Raw genomic sequence first — 12,344 nt, forward strand, 5'->3', positions numbered from 1 at the left:
GATTATTTTCTTTATCCTAGTGGAGGATTATTTTACTTGTTTTAAGGAAAAACTCACTTAATTTTGTCGTTATTTCTGAAAACAAGACTGCCTCTTGATATAAGAATTTTTAGATATTTGATATTAGATATTTGATATTTAGATATTTGAATTTTAATATATTTAGTATATTTAATATATAGATATTAGTTTTATACTAATAGATTTTTTGCATTTGAAATTAACACTAATCAAAACTAACAAACTAAAAAAAACTGCATGCACTCACCAGCCCTGCACGCAATACTGGACATGAATGAGATTCAAACTTAGTTAGCAATAATAACTGTGCTGTGTTCTCACGGGTGGTGTCTGATTTTGCACAGATGCTATTTACATATAACTTTATTATTTTTATATGTCGTCTTTCAAAAGTTCACACTTACATAATGCTTGACCCTGTTAGCAGGTTTGGCATGCTATCCCGGGAGATAACCCTCAGAACATATAAACAGCACACAAAAATGCCGATTGGCCCAGCTAGGACTTGAACCAGCGACCTTCTTACTGTGAGGCAGCAGTGCTAGCCACTGAGCCGCCACGTCGCCCGATCTTAGATTGAGAAGAGTGAAGGGATGGATTGGGCGGGGGGCGGGGGGATGGGGGAGTCTTCCAAAACAAAAAAAAGGAGTGAAGTTAGGCTGGAGAGTTATGTTAAATTTGGAATAATCCGATTGCCTGGCTAATGATTACCAATAGGGACCAGCTGCGGTCAATCATATCACATGCCCCTCTTGAAATTAGTTTGTGAAACTCACACTTAGATAATAAATATATAAATATATATATATATTATAAATATAAATATATATATATATATATATATATATATACTGTATTTCGCCGCTGTCACCACTGGCTTGCATGGTTTGGGACCTGGAGAGCTGTATATCAATGGATTTGCTCTTCAGTGTTTGGACTCTCAGCAGTGAATATTAAACCACACTGAACTGAGCTAAACTGAACTGAACCTAAACTCTGAAAACTGATCTGACACTGTATATATATATATATATATATATATATATATATATATATATATATATATATATATATATATATATATATATATATATATATATATATGCATAAACATATGAATAAGAGAAGCTAGGGCTGGGCAGTGGCGTGACTTGAAGTTCAAAGTCACAGCTCAGGTAGGTTGAGCTATCAAAGGCTAACTCCAGCAGGGGTCGGGGAAGGGGCTTGGGTGGGGAAAACTCCAGCTGGAGTTAGGGGGTTTGTAATATTCAGAACTGGAAGGAAGGAAATGAAAGAATGTTGGCTGGGATGTGCCCTTGCCCTTAGTAGACAATAGCTGGGTCAAGCACAAGCCTTGGCCCTTGAGTGCTGAAATTCTGTTGTCGACTGGAGAGGGTCTTTTGGGCTTATTAAGATGACTTTGGCTGAGGCGAGTGGATGATTTGAAGGCATCAGGCGACCACGTCCCCAGGGTCTGTATATGCTGTTGTGATAGCCCTTTGTGTGCTGCTGAGGTGGCGGCTCCAATTGTTAATGAGTGGCTGGAGTATGATTCTGATGGGAAGCCTAAAATGCAAAGGACTACTTTTGCATGTTTTTTTGAAGCAAAAGCATGTTACTGGGTGGGTTGAATCATCTATGAAGAGGCGAAAAAATGGGCTGGGACTTTGGGTTTTCTGTAGTGTAGATATGCTAGAGGTGTTTGGAATAGGCAATTAGAGGAGGGGATGTCAAATATGTAAATGAACTGTCCTTTGCATGATTGGTCTGTTTGCTTCGTTTAATGAGGAAGGATATGTTTCCTCATCAACCAAGGCTAGATCTGAGATAATGGGGTGGATGTTGCGATCAAAATTTTAAGTTATAGATGCAGGTTTTGCAAGGAAAGTTGTGCAAGGGGTGTTTATTGGGAGTATCATCTCTAATTGGGGAGGGATGGGTGTTGGAGGCGGTTCTGTTTCTGGAGCCAGCTATAATTTCTGAAAAGAAGTCAAGAAAAGAGTGTTATTTAATTTGTTTTGTTTTTAAAGCAAGGCAAGGCAAGTTTATTCATATAGCACATTTTATACAAAGTGGCAATTCAAAGTGCTTTACATAAACAGGAATAAAAGACACAAGTATAAATAAAATAGAAACAAATAATATAAAAACAGATGAAAACAGCGTAGAGACAGTTTTTCCCTATTCCAAAACACCGGTGTATCATATTTTCTTATTTTACTCTGGGACTTCCCCACTCTGGTGATCAGCGCCCCTGTGGACTTTTTCAGTACCTATTAATCTATTGGATGTCTCCAACAGATTAGATTTTTCACCTGAAATCGAAAAGTTAAGCTTTACAGCTCTAATTATGTGCCCCCCCAATTTCAACTTTCTACTAGAAGTAAATCGCACGGCCCCTGATTTCTACCCTCTCCCAGGAGTAGATCGCTTTAGCTAGCCAAACCTTATAATGTTAACCTAATGTGCCTAATGTTGGAGCACATCTGATCATTTCTGGAAGCTGATTCCAGTGGCAGGGGATGTAGTAGCTGAAGGCCAATTCAGCCTCCTTTGACTGAACTCTTTGAATTTCTAGTTTATATGATCCTAAATATCTGAGTGATCTGTCTGTATTCAGTGAGCATATCTGTAATGTATTGAGGTCCTAGGCCATTTAGTGATATATAGACAAGTAGTAATACTTTAAAATCTATTCTGAAAGTAACAGTGTAAAGACCTGAGGACAGGTGTGATGTGCTCTGATTTTCTGGTTCTGGTCAGAATCCTGGCCGCAGCGTTCTGGATGAGCTGCAACTGTCTGACTGTCTTTTTGGGAAGGCCAGTGAGGAGGACATGACAGTAATTCACCCTGCTGCTGATAAAAGCATAAACAAGTTTCTCCAAGTCCTCACTGGAAACAAAGCATCTAATTCTTGCAATGTTTTTGAGATGATAGTATGCTGATTTAGATACTGCTTTGACATGACTACTGAAACACCAAGATTCACCAAGATTCTTGACCTTCTTTAAACTAAATTTGTTAACGATTGTCCAAGGGAATGTCCGTTTGATGAGCAGTGGCTGTTGTGGTGAGGATGATTCTGGAATCTATCTGGCAGAGTCTGAGTTTCTTGCTGTTTTATTGATGTTTTGGTAGAGAGATGGGCTAAAGATATGGGGCAAGGTATTGGATAGTGTCCTGGAGGTTCCTCTTGAAGACAAAGTAGGTGAAGTGAAGCTGGAGTAGAGTTTTGACCACTTGGCAACCTTAAAAATGTACTGCACATGTAATTATCTCTGAGTTAACAGATGAAACATTACTCCGTTCATCGAATATGGCCTCCTCTAATTCATCACTGTTGAGCAGGAAGTTTGGTTGCTTGTTTTCTTTGCTATTTATACTGTACCTCCGACCAACTTGCCAATGTAAACTCCCTCTCTTGGTCCTCTGCGTATATAATTCCAGTGTACATAAAGTGACAAGTAACAACACAAAATAAATATGAAAAAAGAGGATAAACATTAACCAGACATGCAGTTAGACAAAAAAGATCTGGATATTGAGTTGTATGTACAGATTGTTATAAATATACAGGTTATAAGGTGCCATGTACAAATGCGTATGAGAAAGTATTGCATTGTATATTGTTATAGGTGCTGTGTACAAGTGCGTATGAGAGGTATTGCATGTTTATTCCACAGTAGGGGAATATTAACTGTTCGTGAGGTAGATAGCCTGAGGAAAGGAAGTTTTCCTGTGTCTGGCTGTTTTTGTGCTCGCTGCTCTGTAGCGCCGACCAGACGGTAACAGTTCAAACAGGTAGTGTGCTGGGTGCGAGGCGTCCAGAGTGATTCTGTGAGCCCTTTTACTCATTCTGGAAGAGTACAGTTCTTGAAGTGTAGGAAGGGTAGTGCCATTGATTTGTTCAGCAGTCCGGACTACGCAGGCGTCAGCGACCATTGCCGACCAGGTTGGCATATTGAGCGACGTGACAAGGTTGAGTATCCTTCAACTTAATGCAATTGAACAGCGACTTTCTTGACAGCCAGTAGAGCTCACATGATCCTCTCTCTGCTCAGGCCAGTTGTATTCTCCGTGCTGTAGACCTACACAGACCTGGTTTGCAGCAGATCACCACCCAGAGTGACAGGCAGCTACAAAGTCGCTGCTAGTGTGAATGAGGCATAAATTTGCGCATGAAGGGGACATTTTGCAGTGAAAGCAAGTCGCACAGCAACAATTTTATGCATTTAAAAATGCCTCCAAATATAGTTTGAGGTCGCACAGATCAAATTTTGGGTGCATATGTGATCCAAACGGTCACAATTCATGACCGGTCATGGAGGAATGGAGTGCATGAGACTGATTGCTGAAAGACCACAGTACAAATGAGTCCCCACATTGATCCTGTGGGCCAGCCTGACTTTCTGCCGGTACTCTACTCAAACCTGTAGCTTCTCCCCGATGGACGTCCAGCTTCTCCAGCCTCCGGCGCCTACACTGCAGCTCTACACAGGAGGTTTGGCCAGAAGAATAATGGTCATGCCCAACAGAGCCTGGTTTCTCTAGAAGTTTTTTTTTGTTCTCATCACTTCGTTAATTGTTTTTTTTTCTCACCACTGTTGCCGATGGCTTGCTCGGATCGGGACTTGTGGAGCTGCGTTTTGGTGGAGTTGCTCTTCTGTGTTTAAACTTTCAGCAGTGAAATTTAAACCACATTGAACTGAACTAAACTGAACTTCAAATCTGAAATCTGGACTTTGCTAGAACTATGTTAAGCTGCTTTGACACAATCTGCATTGTAAAAAGTGCTATATAAATAAACAATAATTGAATTGAATTGAATTGAACAATTTCGAGCCCTGTTTGGACTAGAAACAAGACAAGACAATCTAAGTAAGAAACAAATTGTCTGTCACAGATGCTATAGGTAGATTTTTAACCCTTTTTGTCCCTGCAACAGTCCATTTAACTGCATTATCAAGACTGTGAGGCTTAATAAATTCTGCATAGAAATGACTGATTGAGGTTATTTTTGTTTGACAAATGTCTGTGTACACAAAACCTTTAGTGTTGCTTCACTTTGTCATTCAGGAGTAAGTACGGTTTACATGAGATTATCTATTAAAACGGGTCAAGTGACATTTCATTCTTTGTAACTCTCAAAACTCTGGTTTCTTTTTTTCTTGTTGCTTTTCTTTTCTTGTAAATGTCTGTCTTGGTTAAGTTCACAGAATGGAGTAACAGTGTAGTAAGTCTTTCGTTTGTTTAACCACATTACAGCTCTTGCATAATTGCTAACACTGCAGTCAAGTCTGCAGTGTGTTTCATAGTTTCCTTTCAAGTGAAGAGCTGTTAAACATTAAATAATATAAAATGAGCTTTTTATTTAGTTTAAAGGGCACCTATTATACAAAAATCACTTTTATAAGGGGTTTAAACACAGTTGTGTGGCAGTAGTTTGTGAATATAACCAGCTTCTAATGGTAAAAATGTATTATATATATATATATATATATATATATATATATATATATATATATATATATATATATATATATATATATATATATATATATATATATATATATATATATATATATATATATATATATATATATATACATACATACATACATACATACATACATACATACATATACATATATATATATATATATATATATATATATATATATATATATATATATATATATATATACATATACATACATATATACATATACATACATGTAAATACATATACATACATGTATATACATATACATACATGTATATACATATACATACATGTGTATATATATATACATGTATGTATATATATATATATATATATATATATATATATATACATATACATGTATATGTATATACATATATATATAAATACATATATATATATATATGTATATATATATATATATATATATATATATGTATATGTATATACATATATATATAAATACATATATATACACATATGTATACATATATATATATATATATATATATATATATATATATATATATATATATATATATATATATATACATATACATATACATATACATATATATGTATACATATACATATATATGTATACATATACATATATATGTATACATATACATATATATGTATACATATACATATATATGTATACATATATATATATATATATATATATATATATATATATATATATATATATATATATATATATATATATATATATATGTATATATATATATATATATGTATACATATATATGTATATGTATACATATATATGTATATGTATACATATATATGTATATGTATACATATATGTATATGTATACGTATATATGTATATGTATATGTATATATATATATATATATATATATATATATATATATATATATATATATATATATATATATATATATATATATATATATATATATATATATATATACATATACATATACATATACATATATATGTATACATATACATATATATGTATACATATACATATATATGTATACATATACATATATATGTATACATATACATATATATGTATACATATATATATATATATATATATATATATATATATATATATATATATATATATATATATATATATATATATACACACAGTGCATCCGGAAAGTATTGATAGTTCTTCTTTTTTTTCAAATTTTTTTGTTACAGCCTTATTCCAAAATGGATTAAATTCCTTTATTTCCTCAACATTCTACACACAATACCCCATAATGACAATGTGAAAAAAGAGTTTTTGAAATTGTTGCAAATTTATAAAAATAAAGAACCTGTAAAATCACATGTACATCAGTATTCACAGCCTTTGCTCAATACTTTGTTGATGCACCTTTGGCAGCAAATACAGCCTCGAGTCTTATTGAATATGATGCCACAAGCTTGGCACACCTGTCTTTGGGACTTTTTGCCCATTCCTCTTTGCAGAACCTCTCAAGCTCCATCAGGTTGGATGGGAAGTGGCGGTGTACAGCCATTTTCAGATCTCTCCAGACATGATCAATAGGATTTAGGTCTGGGCTCTGGCTGGGCCACTGAAGAACATTCATCGAGTTGCTGTGAAGCCACTCCATTGATATTTTGGCGGTGTGCTTTGGGTCATTGTCCTGCTGGAAGATGAACTGTCACCCCAGTCTGAGGTCAAGAGCACTCTGAAGCAGGTTTTCATTCAGGATGTCTCTGTACATTGCTGCATTCATCTTTCCCTCTATCCTGACTAGTCTTCTAGTTCCTGCTACTGAAAAACATCCCCACAGCATGGTGCTGCCACCACCATGCTTCACTGTAGGGATGGTATTAGCCTGGTAATGAGCGGTGCCTGGTTTTCTCCAAACGTAACGCCTGGCATTCACTCCAAAGAGTTAAATTTTAGTCTCATCAGACCAGAGAATTTTGTTTATCATGGTCTGACAGTCCTTCAGATGCCTTTTGGTAAATTCCAGGCGGGGAGTGGCTTCCGTCTGGCCACTCTACCATACAGGCCTGATTTTGGAATAAGGCTGTAACATTAACAAATGTGGAAAAAGCGAAGCGCTATGAATACTTTCCTTGTGCACTGTATTTATAATAACACTTGATAAAAACACTTTGATTGACATTCTCCCTTTGTACGTCATTAGAGGGGAAAGCCCCGCCCACTAATGACCTCATCTTCCACATTAGCATAAGACGTTAGCCTTGGTTTTGAATCTGCCACTATGCTGACACTTAAACATTTGTAGCTCCGCCCTCTTTTGAAAAGAGCACAATCTAATTTGAATTTAAAGCGACAGTCACCAAAATGACACAATTAGGATCAAAGCCTAAAAGGGTCAGTTTTAAACTGTTATAAATCATTATTTCTGGGTTTTTGGAGCTGAAACTTCACATACACACTCTAAGGACATCAGAGACAGTCTGCTGTAATGTGAGTGTGAACCAGAGGTTACTGAGAGTTTCATTTCAATATTTTAATATACTTCCAACTGAAACAGAATATTGAGTAGGGGGCTGGGCTTTCTTTTGTGCATCATTCCCTCAGAGCAAACTATCAGTAAAATGGGCGTGGCTTCGAATATTAACATACAAGCTGTGTCTCATTTCAGAGGCTGCATCCTCCGAAGGATGCATTCGAATGGCGCTGCGTCATCGTGGTGTGACGAAGGCAGTCTCATTTAAAAAAAAATTTAAGGCTCCTTCAAATGCAGCCTCCAAACGTGTCCTTCATTTCCCAGGTAATGAAGGACACAACCGGTGGATCCTTTGCGACCTCGAACATCCCAAGATTCATTGCATAACGGCAGGATGTTTTTAAAAGAAAATTCCAGATTAAATGTATGAATTGGGTTTTATTTTACTTGGATATTCATTTTAATTCAATTCATGTTTATTTATGTAGCGCTTTTCACAATGTAGATTGTGTCAAAGCAGCTTAACATACTTCTAGTAAAGTCCAGATTTCAGAGTTGAAGTTCAGTTAAGTTTAGTTCAGTGTGGTTTAAGTTTCACTGCAAATCCACCGAAGCGCAGCTTCACAAGTCCCGATCTAAGCAAGCCGGTGGTGACAGTGGCGGGGAAAAAAACGTGACCATTCTTCCATGATGACCACAGCTTCAGCTCGGGATACTGCCTGGTCCAGGATTATGGATATCGAGGGATCATCTCTTCACAGGTCTTGGATCGCATCAATGGCACTGCATAGTCTCTAGAGACCTCTGAATGAGTATCCCCAGGTGGAAATAAAGAATAAAGAAAATGATTAGCGTAGCTGCTATTCATAGTGTATTTTAAACACGAGATGTAAAATGATGTGCAATAAATGAAAATAGCAGTTTTATAACCAAACATAGAAACAAACATGTAAAGCATATGAGCGTTTCTAACACAATGTCTGGTGTATTAAGGAGTGTGTCCTGCAGGTGGTTGTCAAGCCAGCTTACCTGCGTGGAGCACATTCATGCATCATACCGTTATGTGATGCATTGTGTGTATGCTTTACTAAAAAGATAGGTCTTTAATCTAGAGAGATTGTGTCTGAGCCTCGGACATTATCAGGAAGGCTATTCCAGAGTTTAGGAGCCATAAATGAGAAGGTTCGACCTCCTTTACTTGACTTTGCTATTCTATATACTACCAGAAGCCCTAAGTTTTGAGATCTTAAAGGGCGAGTTGGATTGTAGCGAGACAGAAGGTTGGTTAGATAAACAGGAGCTAGATTATTTAAAGCTTTATAGGTATGAAGTAAGATTTCATAAGCAATACGAAACTTAACAGGCAGCGAGTGTAAGAAGGATAAAATTGGGGTGATACGATCATATTTTCTAGACCTGGTGAGAACTCAGCTGAGGCAGCTGCATGTTGTACTAGCTGAAGTTTATTAATAGAGCATGCTGGGTAATAGGCTGCTCGATTCTGGGAAAAATCATAATCATGATTATTTTGGTAATATATTTGTAATCACGATTATTCAAAACGATTATCAGTTGAAGTCAAAATTATTTGACCTTCTGTGAATTTTTTTTTTTATAAATATTTCCCAAATGATGTTTAACAGAGCAAGGAATTTTAACAGTATTTCCTATGATCTTTTTTCTTCTGGAGAAGGGCTTATTTGTTTTATTTTGGCTAGAATAAAGGCAGGTTTTAATATTTTGAAATCTATTTTAAGGTCAATATTATTGGCCCCCTTAAGCAATAAATATTTTTGATTGTCTGCAACAGAAACTATTGTTATACAATGACTTGCCTAATTACCCTAATTAAGCCTTTGAATCACACTTTGAATCTGAATGCTTGTATTTTGAAAAATTTCTAGTAAAATATCATGTGCTGTCATCATAGCAAAGATAAAAGAAATCAGTTATTAAAAAATGAGTTATTAAAACTATTATGTTCAGAAATGGGTTAAATAAAATCTATCTTCTTTCCATTAAACAGAAATCGAGGGGGGGAAAAGGTCGCTAATAATTCAGAAGGGCTAATAATTCTGACTTCAGCTGTGTATATACAGTTATTTTCCTCCCTGCAAAGTAAAGAGAAATAAATACAATAGAAAAAAAAATATGAAACAAACTGTGCTTTAAACATCTTCACTGTAAGAAAAACACTTTAGCTACAACAGTCCTTCAGTCAAGAGCAGTGAGGGATTTTCTCCTCTTGTTGTTTGATTAATAATGATAAAAACAGGCGGCAGCAGAAATATTGCGCACTGTCACTTTAATGGTTTCTCTTTCACATGTCTTTTGGTTTTCAACTCGTTTGTTTATTACACAAGTAAGGGTTAATATGAATAATCTCTAAACACCGCGTTTAAAGTGCTCACGTTAACATGACTTTAGATGTGTGTGCTCTGCTCGTCTCAGTGTGCGTATGAGACCGAATGCTGACCGCATGCTGATCGCGCTTTTAAAAACATAAATCAATGAACAATGCACATCCCGTGCTGCAAACGTTACATTACAGTACATGCTTTTGGTCATTTTTATGTGAAGCTGAGCTTTGCAGAGCAACAATTGTGTACAACTGGAAAGGGGGCGGTATATGATGGAATAATCGTTTATCTCGATTAATGAGTTTCATAATCGTTAGAAGCCAAAATCGAAATCGAAACCGGATTTTCGATTAATTGCCCAGCCCTACTGGGCAGCCAGCGAACAGAGCATTACAGTAATCCAGCCTAGATGTCATAAAAGCATGGACTAGCTTTTCTGCATCTGAGATGGATAGCATACTTCGTAATTTAGCAATATTTCTCAGATGAAAGAAAGCAGTTTTTGTGACATGGGATATATGATTTTCAAAAGTTAAATTGCTGTCTGATATAACACCCAGATCTTTTATAGTAGAGCTAACGCTAACTTTGTATCCCTCCAATTGCAGGTTGAGTTGTGAGATCTGCTGTGTACAGGATTCAGGCCCAATAAGTAATAATTCTGTTTTGATATCTAACACGTAAAAAAAAAACCCAAAAAGAGTATGACATGTCTTACTAAAAAGTGATTTTATAGACCGTTTACATTTTTATGTGTACATGTATGGATCTAAGGAAATATATTTCCTGCTTCTGTAAACCTTGCTTTGTTTTCAGATCGCTTAAAGTTTTAAAATCACTCTAGAAAAAAGTAATTACACGTTTTATTACCGCTTATTAACAGCAGCTGTTATGGTTGCTACGTGGCGAGATCTGTCCTCTGTAGGCTAGATTGTCTTATTTCAAAATGCTCGGTTCGGCTTGTGTGGACTTCGAAGGACTCGCCTCTGAAATGAGACAGATATACAGTTGCTATGGAAGCCCTCAGGTTGACGTCAACAGAAAAACCGCCAGTCCAAACGTGGCAGCTGATACTCAGACTTTTATTGAAGATTACCAGAACAAACAGGTTTATTTTCAATGGATTGATTTACAGGGATTAATTATTGACCTCAAGTTTGACAATGTGAGCTAGCAAAATAAACATTGTAAATTTTTATTCCACACAGACTTCAAGATAAACTTTTGAAGATAAACATTGTATGCTGTTCTTCAGAGTTCATGATTGTTTAATGATGCCTATGATGTCATAATTTTTTCAATAGCGTCAGATTAAAATGTTCACAAACTCATTTATGCATGTTTTATTCATTTAAACATGTAACATGAGCTGCAGATAAATAAATTAACAAATTGCTGTGTTGAATAGTTTTAGATTTATTTATACTATATCCTTTTCCAGTAATGATGAAGCTACTTGTTAATTTACCCCACTAGTAAAACTAATGCTTTTCTTTTCTCTTTTAATAGCAGACAGCTGTAATTTACCCCAAAACCCCTCAGAATCTAAACCCGCATCAGTGAATGGAGACAGCAGCAGTGGAAACAGCAGTGATTCAGGTATCCCAGCATGCTATGGTACAAAAACACTGTTCTTAAAATGTAAATGTGCTTATATTTGCATATTATATTAACTATATGTAATATATTAAAGAGCTCCTATTATGGGTTTTTGAAAATGACCTTCCATGAAGTGTATAACATCTCTAAGTGAAGTGTAATATCCAGCTAAAGCTTAAATCTGAAATCTGATTCATCTATAAAAGAGTCGACTCAGAGTGGTTCGAATGAATCACCACTGTAACAAGTCTTTAGCAGTGCTGACGTGATGTCAATGCGAAACTCAAGCCCCGCCCATTTTTGCGTGTGCAGACCTGGGAAAATTTAAACCCCGCCCACAAACACTGTAGCATATCTCGGTTGAATGTTACGTAGTGTGCTCTGAAGTGAGAGGGAAAGTTAGTGTTATTTTCTCTACCCA

At 35.8% G+C, this 12,344-nt stretch overlaps 1 protein-coding gene across 1 annotated transcript in view; it reads left to right on the top strand.

The window, feature by feature from the left end:
- Nucleotides 1–12,344, top strand: part of rtf2 (replication termination factor 2) — a 91,586-nt gene that overhangs the window by 74,124 nt on the left and 5,118 nt on the right. The window contains exon 8 of the mRNA XM_056460624.1: nt 11,834–11,923. Coding sequence (XP_056316599.1) covers nt 11,834–11,923 — 90 coding nt within the window. The remainder of the gene's footprint in view (nt 1–11,833; nt 11,924–12,344) is intronic.

This window comes from Danio aesculapii, chromosome 6, assembly GCF_903798145.1.
Source record: "Danio aesculapii chromosome 6, fDanAes4.1, whole genome shotgun sequence".
Taxonomy (NCBI): domain Eukaryota; kingdom Metazoa; phylum Chordata; class Actinopteri; order Cypriniformes; family Danionidae; genus Danio; species Danio aesculapii.